Source organism: Physella acuta, unplaced genomic scaffold (assembly GCF_028476545.2).
Source record: "Physella acuta isolate Inbredline_101_S28 unplaced genomic scaffold, ASM2847654v3 ptg000021l, whole genome shotgun sequence".
Classification (NCBI taxonomy): Eukaryota; Metazoa; Mollusca; class Gastropoda; family Physidae; genus Physella; species Physella acuta.
This window is the reverse complement of record NW_026731541.1, coordinates 196,466-217,343: the sequence shown is the minus strand read 5'-3', so window position 1 is coordinate 217,343 and position 20,878 is coordinate 196,466. Positions and strand designations below refer to the sequence as shown.

At 44.9% G+C, this 20,878-nt stretch overlaps 1 protein-coding gene across 6 annotated transcripts in view; it reads left to right on the top strand.

The window, feature by feature from the left end:
• The window catches only part of LOC131940188 (uncharacterized), a 55,914-nt gene that overhangs the window by 11,878 nt on the left and 23,158 nt on the right, over positions 1-20,878 (top strand). For 2 of the 6 annotated variants that reach the window (XM_059298825.1, XM_059298846.1), the window contains exon 2: positions 7,873-8,691. In XM_059298825.1, coding sequence (XP_059154808.1) covers positions 8,065-8,691 — 627 coding nt within the window. In that variant the 5' untranslated portion in view covers positions 7,873-8,064. The other 4 variants (XM_059298838.1, XM_059298834.1, XM_059298816.1 and 1 more) reach the window with 4 other exon arrangements.

Below are 20,878 nucleotides of genomic sequence, written 5' to 3'. Positions count from 1 at the left end.
AAAAGATAGATAGTGTTGTGACCTTATTTTAGGTGTGTGTATGTAATCCACAAACTTGACAAAATACTGGCCATCTTTAAGCAACTTAAAAATATTCTGAGACAACTTTCAACTGGTATATTTGAGCATCTCCCCATGCATAGTTCTATATCATTTATATTGTTTCTCTTCTTATTTATTCATACTCCTTCTGTATCCCTTAGAAATGTTGTCAGCATTGTCTTACTGGTGTTATGTTTCCTTAAATAGCACACTTTTTTATCATGACAGAACCCTTCTTTGTTCAGTACATTTGCATTCGTTTCTTGGTACTTTCATAATTTCGACAGCATTTCTTGGTTAGTTTCGCACCCAGCTCGTATGCTAGATTGTATTAAGTTTTATGTTAAGTGAATTTGTTATACGCCATAATAAACTCGCTTTTCCCTCAAGTTTGTATCTGGCTCTAACGTTTGATCACATTTTTCGTGACCATCTAACGTTCATCTTTTTCAACTGACCTAACCCAGTTTTGATGAGCTCGTGTTATTTCTAGACTCGATCTAGTGGGCGCAGACAGTAAACTGAAAAGATAATTGTCTGATGACCCCGGCGATAAGAGTTCCAGAAGAAGACATGAAAATCAATAGAAGAAACTCTGGCGTCACCCGGTCGTCTGGTGGCTCCACCCCCTGCCCCACTGGTGCAGCACCGGCAGGTCGTTAGCACCGTTCTAGGCCCGAGTTGTTGCCACCTCTCCATACTGCCTGTAAATCATGCAACCCTCCCACAGGCCTGTGTAGGGACACTTCAAGTGTTTGTACAACACCATCTCATGCACTACAGATCAATCAGAGTGATGATCATGGGTCGGGTGGACTCGAGCCTGGTTCTATTAATAGCAAGAGAGGAGAGACACGTTTTAGTTGCCTAGTCTTTTTTTAAGGAACCGTTTTGACACAATGATCAGAGCTGAAGGAATTCTCTCCTGATGGCGTTGTGTAGAGCTTGATCTCTGCCAGGCTCCAAGAGGAAACATCAAGCAGGTGTGTAAGGTTGACCAGTACAGGTGTGGTGGCCTCTGGGGTCAAGTCTTAAGTCACACTGGTAATGCACCAGGACAGCCCTTTTATCTGGGTGAGTAAAAGAAAGTAAGCCGTCAATAGCGTGGAGTAACTCAAGCGAAACGGAAAGATTGCTGTAGCAGGACAAAAATAGCCGTGTTTTTAACTGCCATAAATAGCCCTTGTTTGCTGCAAGCTCCCCTAAAGTGCTTAGCATAGCGTGTATCCATTTGAAATGGCGGCTATGCTCTCGCTTATGTCTTTGATTCGGTAGTTTTTGGAAGGCTTTATGCGTGTGTATCTGTACTAAAGAATAAATTCCCTTCGTTTCTAGAGTTAATTGCTTTGATTACCAAGGGCAGTGTTATTTACCCGACCAAGTTGATGATTACTTACTAAATACACATTCAGTATTGCAGTTGCGATTATTAGGCTATTTTTATCACCAATTATCCAGGCTTCTAGTTACGTATACACAGAACACACGGTATAAAACTCTCCCTAAATGAACACCGTGGCCAACATTGTATCAGATTTGTATTGTAGTTGTAGGCTGGAATGTTGGCTTCTGATTGTTCTATTACACACTCAACACACGGCTAATTAATGCTCCATTCTCAACTATTGATCAACTCGTGGTATGTAAGGGTTCATATTTGATGCGACAGGTGGGACATTGTTTTTAGTGTTGTGTTTTAAATATTGCAGCTGACAAATTATTGTTTTAACATGAGATTTGCTATGTTTTTCTACTGTGATATTGCTGAGATTTGTTAGTTTTACCATACGAGTTGCTGTTTTTTTTTTTACAATGAGATTTGCTAATATGTTTTACCAGATTTGCTAATTTACCATGAGATTGATGGAAAGATCACATAGTGCTTTTACTAAGGTGTAGAACCTTCCCCCTCCCCCTTCTCCCACAAATAACGAAAATTCGTCACGATTTCAAATAAAAGATAAACTATTGAGACAGTAAAATTTCAGATTTAGCTTTAACTTTTATTGTATAATCTGACAAAGGCCTAGAATACACTTCAAACTGGTAAATACAAAACAGCTTTTCTACACATAGGGGAAAAAATTAATCTTTTTTAAACTTGACTCCTCATCGGTGTTCACTCTACCTACCCGACATAGATCAAATAGCTTTTAGCTAACCCAGTGTGCTGCTGGTGCATATTTAAAACGCGAGGCTAGCGGGCAATCCATTTTTAACACGTTTTTATTAACTCAGCTTCGCGTGTGTTTGTTGTTAAAATTGACATCGAAAATTAACCCACTTCTGATTGCTCAATAGATCTGAAATTTGGCATGTAGGCTACTTTCGCCTAACAATTTCAGATGCAATCATAAAAACTAGCAATTAGAGACGGTAATTAGCTTAATTTAATTACGCCCCAAGGACCATAAAATTGAGGACATGATTTCTAAAGATACCGACAAGACTGGAGGCTTATAGACACAGTTACTTCGGCCCCAATCGATGTGAGCGCGCTGGCCGTGATCGTATAGTGGTTAGTACTTCGCGTTGTGGCCGCGACAACCCAGGTTCGAATCCTGGTCGCTCAAGATTTTTTTAGTCCGTGTATTTATAAACACTTAGTCAATTCATACTTAATCAAGTCATTAGATAAAGTAGAAAATAAACTATATAAAAAACTTTTTTAAAAAACACGTTTTTCATGTGTAGCAACGGACTAAAAAGGAGAAAATAAAATACTTAAAAAAAACTTTTTAAAAAACCACGTTTTTCTTGTGGACTAAAAAGTAGAAAATAACTATTTACATACATTTGATGACAAAAAACGTGGGTCGGGCAGATGGGTCGGGAAATTTGATGGTGAACGTACCCACGTTTTTTGTCATCAAATGTATGTAAATAGTTATTTTCTACTTTTTAGTCCACAAGAAAAACGTGGTTTTTTAAAAAGTTTTTTTTAAGTATTTTATTTACTGCTAGCTTCAGCTGCTGAAAGAAATCTATAGCCCCCAAGTGTAACGTATTTGTTGTTGCTAGGTCTTTGAACCCACCACCACTTTAATGGCGATGACCACGTGACACGTTTGTCGTGACGTCATAGGTTGCTTACCAATCGATAGAAGCTATATCTGGTTCCCATCCATCCACACCGTGGGTTCAAGCTTTTCATTTGTTTACTGTACTCCGTACACTCGGTCTTGCTCCAATGGTAAACTTTGTTCGATTTTACTCATCCGGTCTGACCACAACCACCTATTCGCTAATTTATGCGTATTGGTTGGAGGTTAGGTTTTGGGTTAAAATGTTGGTGGATTTAGCCCTACAAATATGTCATCCCGACCAACGAACAGTTTCCCACTTTGATCACTTTGGTACATGTGTTGATTCAGTTTCCCACTTTGGTACATGTGTTGATTCAGTTTCCCACTTTCGTACATGTGTTGATTCAGTTTCCCACTTTGGTACATGTGTTGATTCAGTTTCCCACTTTCGTACATGTGTTGATTTAGATTCCCACTTTGGTACATGTGTTGATTCAGTTTCCCACTTTCGTACATGTGTTGATTCAGTTTCCCACTTTCGTACATGTGTTGATTTAGATTCCCACTTTGGTACATGTGTTGATTCAGTTTCCCACTTTCGTACATGTGTTGATTTAGATTCCCACTTTGGTACATGTGTTGATTCAGTTTCCCACTTTCGTACATGTGTTGATTCAGTTTCCCACTTTCGTACATGTGTTGATTTAGATTCCCACTTTGGTACATGTGTTGATTCAGTTTCCCACTTTCGTACATGTGTTGATTCAGTTTCCCACTTTCGTACATGTGTTGATTCAGTTTCCCACTTTGGTACATGTGTTGATTTAGATTCCCACTTTGGTACATGTGTTGTTTCAGTTTCCCACTTTAATGTGCTGATTCAGTTTCTCACCATATGTAATGTTTCTCTCACAAGTCCTGCATCCATTATTCAGTATTCCAAATAGCAGATGAAGTGCACCGTGACAAAAAAAAAAAGCGATGTTTTGTTAACCCGCGAGCTTCCTCTCACCAACTGCTAGAAAATAATGTGAAAAACAACATGCCGGCGTTTTATTTTTAGCCCAGTCAAGGCCTCCAGTAGTCGGGGATTTCCAATAACAAGCAAGTCGTCATCAACATGGCGAAAACAGCTTAGCTCAGTGTAGTCTTCAATACTGGGTCATCCACTGGGGTGTGCACTCCTGGCCAATATTTTTTGTACCGCACACCGTCACATGATCCAGTCACGGAGGTATAAAACGTGGCAACTATCTCAAGCCTTCTCGAGTCACGGAGGTACCAAACGTTGTGAGGCCGCCTCAGTGTTTAGTCGTACACGAGTTGTTTATTGATTGATTTATTCCGTGAGTAAAGTGGCTATTGTGTACGCTTCTTTCAGCGCTTGCTTGTGTTCTGTGTAAACCTTCATACAGGCGGTTCTGTTCGTCTTATTTGGATTAGCCGGTTCATGCTAATTCTTGGGTTTGTATCAAGTATAGATCTAATTATAAACGCACGCTGGTTTGTATTTAGGTGTTGACCGTGTGTGCTGGACACAAGCATCACGTGACATGTCGTGACGTCACGTGGGCATAACGTTGGGACGGCTGTGTGTCATGTCGACATGTCGTGACGTCACGTGGGCATAACGTTGGGACGGCTGTGTCTGTCGACATGTCGTGACGTCACGTGGGTATAACGTTGGGACGGCTGTGTGTCATGTCGACATGTCGTGACGTCACGTGGGCATAACGTTGGGACGGCTGTGTGTCATGTCGACATGTCGTGACGTCACGTGGGCATAACGTTGGGACGGCTGTGTGTCATGTCGACATGTCGTGACGTCACGTGGGCATAACGTTGGGACGGCTGTGTGTCATGTCGACATGTCGTGACGTCACGTGGGCATAACGTTGGGACGGCTGTGTGTCATGTCGACATGTCGTGACGTCACGTGGGCATAACGTTGGGACGGCTGTGTGTCATGTCGACATGTCGTGACGTCACGTGGGCATAACGTTGGGACGGCTGTGTCTGTCGACATGTCGTGACGTCACGTGGGTATAACGTTGGGACGGCTGTGTGTCATGTCGACATGTCGTGACGTCACGTGGGCATAACGTTGGGACGGCTGTGTGTCATGTCGACATGTCGTGACGTCACGTGGGCATAACGTTGGGACGGCTGTGTGTCTGTCGACATGTCGTGACGTCACGTGGGCATAACGTTGGGACGGGACGGCTGTGTGTCATGTCGACATGTCGTGACGTCACGTGGGCATAACGTTGGGACGGCTGTGTGTCATGTCGACATGTCGTGACGTCACGTGGGTATAACGTTGGGACGGCTGTGTCTGTCGACATGTCGTGACGTCACGTGGGCATAACGTTGGGACGGCTGTGTGTCATGTCGACATGTCGTGACGTCACGTGGGTATAACGTTGAGACGGCTGTGTCTGTCGACATGTCGTGACGTCACGTGGGCATAACGTTGGGACGGCTGTGTCTGTCGACATGTCGTGACGTCACGTGGGTATAACGTTGGGACGGCTGTGTCTGTCGACATGTCGTGACGTCACGTGGGCATAACGTTGGGACGGCTGTGTCTGTCGACATGTCGTGACGTCACGTGGGTATAACGTTGGGACGGCTGTGTGTCATGTCGACATGTCGTGACGTCACGTGGGCATAACGTTGGGACGGCTGTGTGTCATGTCGACATGTCGTGACGTCACGTGGGCATAACGTTGGGACGGCTGTGTGTCTGTCGACATGTCGTGACGTCACGTGGGCATAACGTTGGGACGGGACGGCTGTGTGTCATGTCGACATGTCGTGACGTCACGTGGGCATAACGTTGGGACGGCTGTGTGTCATGTCGACATGTCGTGACGTCACGTGGGTATAACGTTGGGACGGCTGTGTCTGTCGACATGTCGTGACGTCACGTGGGCATAACGTTGGGACGGCTGTGTGTCATGTCGACATGTCGTGACGTCACGTGGGTATAACGTTGAGACGGCTGTGTCTGTCGACATGTCGTGACGTCACGTGGGCATAACGTTGGGACGGCTGTGTCTGTCGACATGTCGTGACGTCACGTGGGTATAACGTTGGGACGGCTGTGTCTGTCGACATGTCGTGACGTCACGTGGGCATAACGTTGGGACGGCTGTGTCTGTCGACATGTCGTGACGTCACGTGGGTATAACGTTGGGACGGCTGTGTCTGTCGACATGTCGTGACGTCACGTGGGTATAACGTTGGGACGGCTGTGTCTGTCGACATGTCGTGACGTCACGTGGGCATAACGTTGAGACGGCTGTGTCTGTCGACATGTCGTGACGTCACGTGGGCATAACGTTGGGGCGGCTGTGTCTGTCGACATGTCGTGACGTCACGTGGGCATAACGTTGGGACGGCTGTGTCTGTCGACATGTCGTGACGTCACGTGGGCATAACGTTGGGACGGCTGTGTCTGTCGACATGTGACGTCACGTGGGCATAACGTTGGGACGGCTGTGTGTCATGTCGACATGTCGTGACGTCACGTGGGCATAACGTTGGGACGGCTGTGTGTCATGTCGACATGTCGTGACGTCACGTGGGCATAACGTTGGGACGGCTGTGTGTCATGTCGACATGTCGTGCCGTCACGTGGGCATAACGTTGGGACGGCTGTGTGTCATGTCGACATGTCGTGACGTCACGTGGGTATAACGTTGGGACGGCTGTGTGTCATGTCGACATGTCGTGACGTCACGTGGGTATAACGTTGGGACGGCTGTGTCTGTCGACATGTCGTGACGTCACGTGGGCATAACGTTGAGACGGTTGTGTCTGTCGACATGTCGTGACGTCACGTGGGTATAACGTTGGGACGGCTGTGTCTGTCGACTTGTCGTGACGTCACGTGGGTATAACGTTGGGACGGCTGTGTGTCATGTCGACATGTGTGTCGGTGGTAGGGGCGGGCACCCAGCACGAACAGTTTCTGACATTCAGCGTTACACCCTTTCACCCCCACAAGGGCACACTTCTGGGAGTTTTATTTACACTTGAAAAATGGCTTTCGTAATGCTTCATTCAATTTTCCGAGAAATGTATTTCTTTAGCCAAATTTTTTTTAAATAAAAAAAAATGAAATATTCAAATGCCATTGTCCCATAATTCTGTCTTTAGAAATGTTGTGTAGCGTTGTTTCCCCTCGCCGTTGTACAAGCTGACTTCTTATGATCAAAGAACATGCTTTACATAGTTGCGAATTCGTTTTTATAAACATTATATAATGTTTTTGTTCAGAAGGTATATTGCTAAGCCACACTATTCTCATGCCGTGGTCATTAAAACAGTTGAACTCTACTTCCTCTGCTCCACGTGTATATGGGTACGATAGGGAACAGATGATTTGTTTAGATACAGTAAAGAAATAAAGTTTGGTCATAAATTATACTATTTTCACAAACATGTTTTGCTATCTGTGTCATAAAGACATACGGTATGCTACCTGTGTCATAAAGACATACGGTATGCTACCTGTGTCATAAAGACATACGGTATGCTACCTGTGTCATAAAGACATACGGTATGCTACCTATGTCATAAAGACATACGGTATGCTACCTGTGTCATAAAGACATACGGTATGCTACCTGTGTCATCGTGACATGTTATGCTCCATGCGTCATACGTACATGAAGGCATGAATAATTGATCGAGCTGCAGCAAGTACTTGTTAGCTACCCCGTGTATCTTTCAGTAGATTCCACCCGTATGTCCACGCTGGCTAGTGTTAACTCTGTCATCTTGTTGTATCTTTCAGATGATGAGCGCCAGTTAGATGGACGTTGTGAATCGATGAACTCAAGATGGGGAGGCTGTATAGTCGGCCAGCTGTCCACCTTGTTGGCTAGACTGTCACGTGGTTCATTGATGTTAAACCACCACCGTGTGGACGCTGATTCGCCTTAACATTAGACTTAACCTCTCTTTGATTTGATGACTTCTAACTAAGATGGCCGACACAGAGCAGCTGTTCACGCTGACGGAAAAGTCTCCGTTTATGGGCTACAGCCCCAGCATATTCCAGACCAAGTACGGCATCAGCAGTGTGGAGAGGCTCAAGAGATCCTCCAAGCTTGGCAAAAAACTAACCAAGAAAGCTCGATACTCGGACAAGTCATCAGATAAATACAAGGATGATGTTGATAAGGATAAAGATGAGGTGATCGTCAAGTCAGAGCCGCTTGATGATGCGGAGGATTACTCGATGAAAGGCAACAAGAAGCTGGAGGACTCCTCTGTTCATTCCACCAAACCAGCCAACAAGTCTTATCGCAACAGTTCGGACACTCTTGGCTCGCCACCTACGTCCACCTCGCCCTTCATTTGCAAGTCCAGCCCCAGGGGCTTCGACGGTCAGTGCACCTCGCCCGGCTCCTCGGCTCTACCAGACTCGTCCACGGGCTCCTGTGAGCAGCTCTTGAGGACCGGGAACCAGAGGAGTGGGAGTATTTCCAGCCTAGAGGACTGTTTCCACAGCACCACCTCAACCTCTTCAGGGGAGACCATCCACTGTCAGGTCTGTGGGGATTTAGCTGCTGGATTTTACTGCGGCGCCTACATATGTGAAGCCTGCAAGGTAAGCCTTGAGTTACATGCACATTACTTACACTTTCATCTACATATCTTAGCAAGATACGTTGATTTAGACTAAGGGTTATTAATAAATAATATTATATTTTGTATTCTTTGTTGCCCTTCCAGATTGTATTTTATGTTCAGAGTTTCTTGGGGAAAACAGAGGTTTTCTTTATAAACAACTTGTCTTATTAAATCTACCACTCCCACTTTTTATTTCACCCATAGCCGAGTCATCACTTAGAAAACAAACCAGATGACTGTTATTACCATTTGATACAATTTGGATACTCCGTAGCTGTTTTGTTTTCGCTCTCGTCACGTTAAGCTGTAGGGGCGTACAAATGATTGGGGAAATAAGATGGATGGGTGTTTGTCTAGTATGACCTTAACCTTGGACTAGTTTAGCACAATGAAAGATATGAAAATACTACAAAATGAACTTGTTCTAGAGGGTAAGGGCACGTTATCACACTAGGCGAACCATCAGTTGTTTGATGCTACTTGTAGTCTCCGACTTATTTGCCGTCACACATCCCCCCCCCCCCCCCAAATAATAATAAAATAGTGCATACACTAGAATAAGGTCAACATCACAACAAAAACATTTCGGACCACACGCTTGACAAAATGAAAATTAAAAGCGAACTTCATCTAGTTGTTTGTTGCTTTTTTTTTTTGGGGGGGGGGGGGGAAGAGAGAAAGGGGGAGGCATCTATTATTATAGACAATGTCAAGGGCAGACACTGGCGTAGTTCAAACGAAAAAGCTCGTGAGGCGCTCATGGTAAAACATAACTGTTAAACTGTTACATGTAGTATATGGTGTATGTTGCTGTAGATCTACTGTGTTGTATGCAGAGGCGTAGCGATGGGGGGGGGGGCAGGGGGGTACATATGTCCCCGGGCGCCGACATTAGGGGGCGCCAAAATGGGTTGTAAAAACAAATTAAAATGTCATTTTAGCGGCATTTTTGCAGTTTGGGGAGAGGGGGTTCAAATCAAAAGTTTGAAGGGGGTGGGGGTGCAAATTGAAAATTGGCTCCCGAGGGGGCGCCAAATTGACAGTTTGTCCCCGGGCGCCGGGAAAGGTCGCTACGCCTCTGGTTGTTTGTCGTGTATGGTAAAAAAAAAAAAATTTTATCCGTCTTCAATTAAAGCGGTTCTCAAAGTAAAACTTGTTGACACGCAGTAGCATGATGCAACATAAATACTATTTAATACAAACCAAGGGAAGGGCTCATCTAAACCAGGACCCCATCCAGTCTCAGACTGAGAACCGCCGAAAAATTGTTTGAAGAAAATTGTTTTGACTTTCTACCCCGCCAAGGTTAAGTCGGACAAGCAGACGTGTCCGCCATAGATTTGTACCAAACAACATGGCCGATGTTTACCAGTTCTATGCCACGCTTGTTTGTGCTCGTTGGAATTTTGAGTCTGGCCTGCACAGGGGTGTCCATTAAAGTGGAACGGTCTCAGTGGTAGTGGCGTATCCACTAACGTGTAACTGTAGTAGTGGCGTATCCACTAAGGTGGAACTGTAGTAGTGGCGTATCCACCGAGGTGGAACTGTAGTTGTGGCGTATCCACCGAGGTGGAACTGAGATGGATTTGATACCAGTTGTTTACAAGCCATTAAATAGATGTACGTGTCCGCTGTAAACTGTCACAGCCAGTGATGGACGTCTGTCAACGACATGCAGCCAGTGATGGACGTCTGTCCACGACATGCAGCCAGTGTTGGACGTCTGTCAACGACATGCAGCCAGTGTTGGACGTCTGTCAACTACATGCAGCCAGTGATGGACGTCTGTCCACGACATGCAGCCAGTGTTGGACGTCTGTCTACAACATGCAGCCAGTGTTGGACGTCTGTCCACGACATGCAGCCAGTGTTGTATCACACAGAAATTCCCGGATGTCGCCTGCTGGATCTAGAAAGGTCCGTCTCTAAAAGGTCGGTCTACCGGCATCAGGTCTGACGAAAATGAAAGTAGCCGCCATCTTTTTCCCCGCGACCAGCTTTGTGTTGTGAAATCCCAGAGGTCGGCATGAATTCATTGCAGTGGAGACAGAAATGCAAAACAAACACAGGTTCATTGACTTGTTGAGCAAAGCTGGCAATTTGGTTAATTAATGATGTGTTTTGTTTCTTGTTACAAAATGTTTATCTCGTGACGGTGAAGTATTTGTAATATTGACTAATGCCCAACTCGGTGGGGAGGGGGGGGGGGGTCTGTAAGTCTGGCCAGATGTCATGGTGTCCTGTTTATCTGTCTTGTTTATTTGGATTGAACGTCCTTCGTTATTTTGGACAACTGCGTCCCAGGTATTGTTGTTTACGTCGGTCTGCTATTTGGGTCAGTTTGGAATGAGCACCTGCAATTTATTGTATTGATTGACGCCTCCGTCCTAGTTTCTTGTTTTATACCTCGCTAGCATTCAATTATAAAAAAATGGAACATGCAGTCTAAGACATCAGTGAAGGATATGTTAGCGTTTGGGTCACGTGTTGTTATGGGTGAGGCAATCGAGTGGATGGGGGGGGGGGTGATGAACCTCCGTAACCAGTTGTTTACCACTTTGATGTCAAGGCCATGTGTGCTGGGCAGGTTTCCAGTCCGGCTTTACACTTGACGTTTTGTGGGGGATCAATGTTGGTCAAGTCACGTGATGCCCGCAGCTTACCGTGGTACAAAGCTGACATAGATCAGACTTACAACATGTGTATTGTTGACTCTACCAATAGGTATAAAATGTTCATTGTCTGCAGCCGAGCTTGTCTTTGTATTAAGGGATGACTATGTCGTCATTTAGAACGTAGTAGTATAGGCGATGGGGTAAGGGGAGGGTGTAGGGTAATGCTCTACGATAAAAAGGATTGAATGGTACGAAAATAACAAGATTAAGGAATGTCCTATACACACGTTCCCTAGGTTTACCCAGCGTGAATAGTGTGCACAAATAACGCGCTCAAAAGTGGGCCATGGTACCAAGTCCGGGCTGACTGAAGGCCTTGTTTTCTAGGTTACCATAATCACTCTCGGCGGTTCTAACATTGTTACAGGCAACACTAGGATTCCACTTTACCATCACATGTCGTGTTCAGATGTCTTCTCAGTTATGTGATGCCGGCAAATAATTTTTTTTTAAAGAAATAATTATTGAAACACTTTGTTGAAAGCAAATTTGCAAATATGCTACCTACAGCACTTCTGAAATGAAACTATTAAAATACTTGTTTAAAACTTTATAGCTAGATAATTAATTGCTCCAAGTTTGACTGTTAATGTATGCATGAAATTTAATAACTGCACGTGTACATAATGTAGCTATTGCGAACAATCAAATGTGGGTCCTTAGACTGGGTTGAGAACCTTTGTTTTGTCTAGAACAAGATTGCTAGATGCAAGGGGGGCAATCATGTTTCTGGACTAGCATTACAACCGATCGCTCTGTTACTTGATGGTAATGTTTACGGAGGGGTGGGGGTTGTTTTTCTATCTGTACTAGAACCACTGTACTCTTAACCCTGGCCTAAAATAGACCAGCTATGTTTTTCGTGTTTATGAGTTTGAAAGAGCTTGAGCGGCAAGTTGCAGTGCATGTCCTATCGATCACCCAGCCTACGGGATGGTAGGATGGACGGGGTGGCAAGCACTTTTTTTTTACTTTGGTAGATACCCGTATAAACGTAATAAGTAATATCTAGGGTATTATTAGTTGTAAGCTGAAGTTTGTTTTTTAAATCCCCACTCGATTGGTATTCTTGAAGGTTGGTTAGGACTGGTTTATATGAAAGAATGTTTTAGCTTTACGCTGGTTCTATATTTAGAGTTGTTTTGTTGCGTGGCTGGTTGAAAAAAAATGTGGGGCACTGTGTGGGAGTGTGTGTGTGTGGGGGGGGGGGGGGGTGAAGATGGAAGGGTGAGGAGTGTGTGTGTGGAGGGGGGGGGTGAAGATGGAAGGGTGTTGGCTCTGTGTTTGTTTTACAGTATTGTTGGATTAATGACTAGCTTGACTGCTCGTAGGTTTTATGTGTTTGCGTTGTTAATGTTATATGGGTAGCTTGCTAATCCTACGCCCAACCCTCCTTTTGCGGGCAAGGGACGGGCGAGGTGCTCCCTCAGGTTGATCTCGGTGGTTTGCCCATCTGTATTTCCAAAAAATATATTTCTTCTGTCTTCATCCACCCATGTCGTCAATGTCCATCCACTGTTGCTCTACATCCACCCATGTCAATGTCCACCCACTGTTGTTCTACATCCACCCATGTCAATGTCCACCCACTGTTGTTCTACATCCACCCATGTCAATGTCCACCCACTGTTGTTCTACATCCCCCATGTCAATGTCCATCCACTGTTGTTCTACATCCACCCATGTCAATGTCCATCCACTGTTGTTCTACATCCCCCATGTCAATGTCCATCCACTGTTGTTCTACATCCCCCATGTCAATGTCCACCCACTGTTGTTCTACATCCCCCATGTCAATGTCCATCCACTGTTGTTCTACATCCCCCATGTCAATGTCCATCCACTGTTGTTCTACATCCACCCATGTCAATGTCCATCCACTGTTGTTCTACATCCCCCATGTCAATGTCCACCCACTGTTGTTCTACATCCCCCATGTCAATGTCCATCCACTGTTGTTCTACATCCCCCATGTCAATGTCCATCCACTGTTGTTCTACATCCCCCATGTCAATGTCCACCCACTGTTGTTCTACATCCACCATGTCAATGTCCATCCACTGTTGTTCTACATCCACCCATGTCAATGTCCATCCACTGTTGTTCTACATCCCCCATGTCAATGTCCATCCACTGTTGTTCTACATCCACCCATGTCAATGTCCATCCACTGTTGTTCTACATCCACCCATGTCAATGTCCATCCACTGTTGTTCTACATCCCCCATGTCAATGTCCATCCACTGTTGTTCTACATCCACCATGTCAATGTCCATCCACTGTTGTTCTACATCCACCCATGTCAATGTCCATCCACTGTTGTTCTACATCCCCCATGTCAATGTCCATCCACTGTTGTTCTACATCCACCCATGTCAATGTCCACCCACTGTTGTTCTACATCCCCCATGTCAATGTCCACCCACTGTTGTTCTACATCCCCCATGTCAATGTCCATCCACTGTTGTTCTACATCCACCCATGTCAATGTCCACCCACTGTTGTTCTACATCCCCCATGTCAATGTCCACCCACTGTTGTTCTACATCCCCCATGTCAATGTCCATCCACTGTTGTTCTACATCCACCCATGTCAATGTCCACCCACTGTTGTTCTACATCCCCCATGTCAATGTCCACCCACTGTTGTTCTACATCCCCCATGTCAATGTCCACCCACTGTTGTTCTACATCCCCCATGTCAATGTCCACCCACAGTTGTTCTACATCCCCCATGTCAATGTCCACCCACTGTTGTTCTACATCCCCCATGTCAATGTCCATCCACTGTTGTTCTACATCCCCCATGTCAATGTCCACCCACTGTTGTTCTACATCCACCCATGTCAATGTCCACCCACTGTTGTTCTACATCCCCCATGTCAATGTCCATCCACTGTTGTTCTACATCCCCCATGTCAATGTCCACCCACTGTTGTTCTACATCCCCCATGTCAATGTCCACCCACTGTTGTTCTACATCCCCCATGTCAATGTCCACCCACTGTTGTTCTACATCCCCCATGTCAATGTCCACCCACTGTTGTTCTACATCCCCCATGTCAATGTCCACCCACTGTTGTTCTACATCCCCCATGTCAATGTCCATCCACTGTTGTTCTACATCCCCCATGTCAATGTCCACCCACTGTTGTTCTACATCCCCCATGTCAATGTCCATCCACTGTTGTTCTACATCCCCCATGTCAATGTCCACCCACTGTTGTTCTACATCCCCCATGTCAATGTCCACCCACTGTTGTTCTACATCCCCCATGTCAATGTCCATCCACTGTTGTTCTACATCCCCCATGTCAATGTCCACCCACTGTTGTTCTACATCCCCCATGTCAATGTCCACCCACTGTTGTTCTACATCCCCCATGTCAATGTCCACCCACTGTTGTTCTACATCCCCCATGTCAATGTCCACCCACTGTTGTTCTACATCCCCCATGTCAATGTCCACCCACTGTTGTTCTACATCCCCCATGTCAATGTCCATCCACTGTTGTTCTACATCCCCCATGTCAATGTCCACCCACTGTTGTTCTACATCCCCCATGTCAATGTCCATCCACTGTTGTTCTACATCCCCCATGTCAATGTCCACCCACTGTTGTTCTACATCCCCCATGTCAATGTCCACCCACTGTTGTTCTACATCCCCCATGTCAATGTCCACCCACTGTTGTTCTACATCCCCCATGTCAATGTCCATCCACTGTTGTTCTACATCCCCCATGTCAATGTCCACCCACTGTTGTTCTACATCCCCCATGTCAATGTCCACCCACTGTTGTTCTACATCCCCCATGTCAATGTCCACCCACTGTTGTTCTACATCCCCCATGTCAATGTCCATCCACTGTTGTTCTACATCCCCCATGTCAATGTCCACCCACTGTTGTTCTACATCCCCCATGTCAATGTCCACCCACTGTTGTTCTACATCCCCCATGTCAATGTCCATCCACTGTTGTTCTACATCCACCCATGTCAATGTCCACCCACTGTTGTTCTACATCCCCCATGTCAATGTCCATCCACTGTTGTTCTACATCCCCCATGTCAATGTCCACCCACTGTTGTTCTACATCCCCCATGTCAATGTCCACCCACTGTTGTTCTACATCCCCCATGTCAATGTCCACCCACTGTTGTTCTACATCCCCCATGTCAATGTCCACCCACTGTTGTTCTACATCCCCCATGTCAATGTCCATCCACTGTTGTTCTACATCCACCCATGTCAATGTCCACCCACTGTTGTTCTACATCCCCCATGTCAATGTCCATCCACTGTTGTTCTACATCCCCCATGTCAATGTCCACCCACTGTTGTTCTACATCCCCCATGTCAATGTCCACCCACTGTTGTTCTACATCCCCCATGTCAATGTCCACCCACTGTTGTTCTACATCCCCCATGTCAATGTCCACCCACTGTTGTTCTACATCCCCCATGTCAATGTCCACCCACTGTTGTTCTACATCCACCCATGTCAATGTCCATCCACTGTTGTTCTACATCCACCCATGTCAATGTCCATCCACTCTGTACTAAGACAGAAAGACCCCCCCCCCCCTCTAGATGGCGTGATTTGATGTCAACATGACAAACCCCGAGTTGTTTACGCCCGGCTATCACGATCTATTGGGGGCGAGGACGACACGGTGTCGTGCAAGTTGTTTTCTACTCAGTCGTTGTTTGTTTGTTTAACAGTGCACTTGTGTAGTCCGACATTACACGTTAGTACCCGCTGCTGGTTGCTGCACATATGATTAGTAGGGCAAGGGAAGACTGAAGGTTAAACAACAACTTCATATCTGTGCTGTTGATTGACGTTGTTTGTATCAGTCATACATGAGAGGCTAACAACCTACACAGGAAACTGTACAACTTACTTTCATGTAGATTTCAAATCCTTATTGGAGCTAAAAACATCGCGACATATTTGTATAAAGTTATTTTTAAATGGCCATTTGACACCGAAAGCTCATTCAATCGTAAAATCCTTAAGCCATTTCAATAATTCAAGATCCTTGCTACTTTTAGATCCGGTAACATTTGGGGAGTGGCCTTTGCTGAATCTGATACTTACACCGGGGAAGGGATGTGTTGTGTGTTCTGTTCAAATGTTTTCCGTGTGTTTGTGTGTTTAACGTATAGGCCTAGTGTTGTTTGAAATCAGTGTTTCTTCCAGACTTTTTTCTCCGGGGGGGGGGGGGGGCACTTGAAATTTTCGGAGGGGCCGACACTGTTAAAAGTATATATTTTCTATATAAATTTGATTTCGTTCGGGGCGGGGGGTGGGGGGGGGGGGGGGGGGAGACGGTAGACTTTCTTCGTGGGGAAACTGCTATAAATGTCAGTGGTTGTATGTAGACCTGGTGTTATCTATGTTAAATATGAATGGTTGTTTAAAAAACTGGGTTTGGCCGCTGAGAGTGGTGTTGGCTGTAAGTGTTGTCTGTACGATTTGATTGAAGAAAAAACGCAGCATCAAGTTGAATGAGTGGTCAAGTCCGACTGAACTGTCCGTAAAGCTAGAACATGGCGCAATCCTACGCCTCCCTCCCCCCCCCCCCCCCCCCCCCCCCACTTTCCCTGGCATTGAACTCAATAAACATAACGGCGCAGATACATGGGGGTAGTGGGCGGACTCACCCACCCGCTCCCGTTGTGTCACGCTGCTCTATTTCCCCCTGTCTGGTCTGGTAAACAGCCTTGTTTTTTCCCTCGGCGGGCAATACTTGACCTTGAGAATGGATAGTAGGCTAGGATGTGTCATTCCTGGCTCGTACTATGACATCATCGAGCACACGGCCTGCACTCTTACGAGTGGCTCAGGTTTGTTTGCCTTTAAGTCTGTGAATACCGCAGATAAAAGGTTTACTAATCAGCACTTAATTGCTTAATTAAGCCGTGAGTTAAAGAAGAGACTTTATTGCAATAACTCATTAGACTAATGACATTCTCTAGTGGGAAAATTTGTTTACGTCGCTGGCTTTTCTTCCTTGCTCTCTGCTAGGATCATTTTTTGGGCTTTCCCGTTTCCTGAACGGTGATAGGTCATTGTGCCGAGGCTATGAGAGAAATAGAACTACAACTTTACATTTTTCCATATTTATTTCTAGAAAAAACTCTTTACCGAAGTTAATGTCCGTTGTTCAAGTTTTGTCCTAACCACATAGCCTTGGTACAGAGCATGAATGGTATAGAAACATGCACACGTTTGGTGTGGCTAATCTCTCGACACAGCTTTCATAACTGTGTCATTATGTGGTTATCACATCTCTGTACATTGGGTTGTCACAGCTCTGTACATTGGGTTGTCACATCTCTGTACATTGGGTTGGCACATCTCTGTACATTGGGTTGTCACATCTCTGTACATTGGTTTGTCACATCTCTGTACATTGGGTTGTCACATCTCTGTACATTGGGTTGGCACAGCTCTGTACATTGGGTTGTCACATCTCTGTACATTGGGTTGGCACAGCTCTGTACATTGGGTTGGCACATCTCTGTACATTGGGTTGTCACATCTCTGTACATTGGTTTGTCACATCTCTGTACATTGGGTTGTCACATCTCTGTACATTGGGTTGGCACAGCTCTGTACATTGGGTTGTCACATCTCTGTACATTGGGTTGGCACAGCTCTGTACATTGGGTTGGCACAGCTCTGTACATTGGGTTGTCACATCTCTGTACATTGGGTTGTCACATCTCTGTACATTGGTTTGTCACATCTCTGTACATTGGGTTGTCACATCTCTGTACATTGGTTTGTCACATCTCTGTACATTGGGTTGTCACATCTCTGTACATTGGGTTGGCACAGCTCTGTACATTGGGTTGGCACAGCTCTGTACATTGGGTTGTCATCTCTGTACGTTGGGTTGTCGCATCTGTGTACTTTGGGTTGTCACTTCTCTGTACATTGGTTTGTCACATCTCTGTACATTGGGTTGTCGCATCTGTGTACATTGGGTTGTCATCTCTGTACGTTGGGTTGTCGCATCTGTGTACTTTGGGTTGTCACTTCTCTGTACATTGGGTTGTCACATCTCTGTACATTGGGTTGGCACATCTCTGTACTTTGGGTTGTCACATCTCTGTACATTGGGTTGTCACATCTCTGTACATTGGGTTGTCACTTCTCTGTACATTGGGTTGTCACATCTCTGTACATTGGGTTGTCACATCTCTGCAGTCACTCTACATTGGGTTGTCACATCTCTGTACATTGGGTTGTCACATCTCTGTACATTGGGTTGGCATATCTCTGTACATTGAGCTGTCACATCTCTGTACATTGGGTTGTCACATCTCTGCAGTCACTCTACATTGGGTTGTCACATCTCTGTACATTGGGTTGTCACATCTCTGTACATTGGGTTGTCACAGCTCTGTACATTGGGTTGTCACATCTCTGTACATTGGGTTGTCACAGCTCTGTACATTGGGTTGTCGCATCTCTGTACATTGGGTTGTCACAGCTCTGTACATTGGGTTGTCACTTCTCTGCAGTCACTCTACATTGGGTTGTCACAGCTCTGTACATTGGGTTGTCACATCTCTGTACATTGGGTTGTCACTTCTCTGCAGTCACTCTACATTGGGTTGTCACAGCTCTGTACATTGGGTTGGCACATCTCTGTACATTGGGTTGGCACATCTCTGTACTTTGGGTTGTCACATCTCTGTACATTGGGTTGTCACATCTCTGTACATTGGGTTGGCATATCTCTGTACATTGGGTTGTCACTTCTCTGCAGTCACTCTACATTGGGTTGTCACAGCTCTGTACATTGGGTTGGCACATCTCTGTACATTGGGTTGGCACATCTCTGTACTTTGGGTTGTCACATCTCTGTACATTGGGTTGTCACATCTCTGTACATTGGGCTGTCACATCTCTGTACATTGGGTTGTCACATCTCTGCAGTCACTCTACATTGGGTTGTCACATCTCTGCAGTCACTCTACATTGGGTTGTCACATCTCTGTACATTGGGTTGTCACAGCTCTGTACATTGGGTTGTCACATCTCTGTACATTGGGTTGTCACAGCTCTGTACATTGGGTTGTCGCATCTCTGTACATTGGGTTGTCACAGCTCTGTACATTGGGTTGTCACAGCTCTGTACATTGGGTTGTCGCATCTCTGCAGTCACTCTACATTGGGTTGTCTCATCTCTGTACATTGGGTTGTCGCATCTGTGTACATTGGGTTCGTCGCATCTGTGTACATTGGGTTGTCGCATCTGTGTACATTGGGTTGGCACAGCTCTGTACATTGTGTTGTCGCATCTCTGTACATTGGTTTGTCGCATCTGTGTACATTGGCGCTGTAGTCAAGATGTTTTGTTGTGCTCAACAAGTTGTCCCGGAGAGATGACGTTGATGTGGTATACCTGTTGTTGTTTCATGTCTAAACCAACGTGCCACTGATGCTACGATTGTAGCCAAGTTTTTATCTTGGTTAACTAAATGTGTGTCACTCTGGTCTGGCTGTGACCAATGTGGTAGACGATGATTTGTGTCGAGCCATCCTGTTGACCATGTAACCACTTGCTAGAGTTTTATTTGTAACCACTTGCTAGGGTTTTATTTGTAACCACTTGCTAGAGTTTTATTTGTAACCACTTGCTAGAGTTTTATTTGTAACCACTTGCTAGAGTTTTATTTGTAACCACTTGCTAGAGTTTTATTTGTAACCACTTGCTAGAGTTTTATTTATAACCACTTGCTAGAGTTTTATTTGTAACCACTTGCTAGAGTTTTATTTGTAACCACTTGCTAGAGTTTTATTTGTAACCACTTGCTAGGGTTTTATTTGTAACCACTTGCTAGAGTTTTATTTGTAACCACTTGCTAGAGTTTTATTTGTAACCACTTGCTAGAGTTTTATTTGTAACCACTTGCTAGAGTTTTATTTGTAACCACTTGCTAGAGTTTTATTTGTAACCACTTGCTAGAGTTTTATTTGTAACCACTTGCTAGAGTTTTATTTGTAACCACTTGCTAGAGTTTTATTTGTAACCACTTGCTAGGGTTTTATTTGTAACCACTTGCTAGAGTTTTATTTGTAACCACTTGCTAGGGTTTTATTTGTAACCACTTGCTAGAGTTTTATTTGTAACCACTTGCTAGAGTTTTATTTGTAACCACTTGCTAGGGTTTTATTTGTAACCACTTGCTAGAGTTTTATTTGTAACCACTTGCTAGGGTTTTATTTGTAACCACTTGCTAGGGTTTTATTTGTAACCACTTGCTAGAGTTTTATTTGTAACCACTTGCTAGAGTTTTATTTGTAACCACTTGCTAGAGTTTTATTTGTAACCACTTGCTAGAGTTTTATTTGTAACCACTTGCTAGAGTTTTATTTGTAACCACTTGCTAGAGTTTTATTTGTAACCACTTGCTAGAGTTTTATTTGTAACCACTTGCTAGAGTTTTATTTGTAACCACTTGCT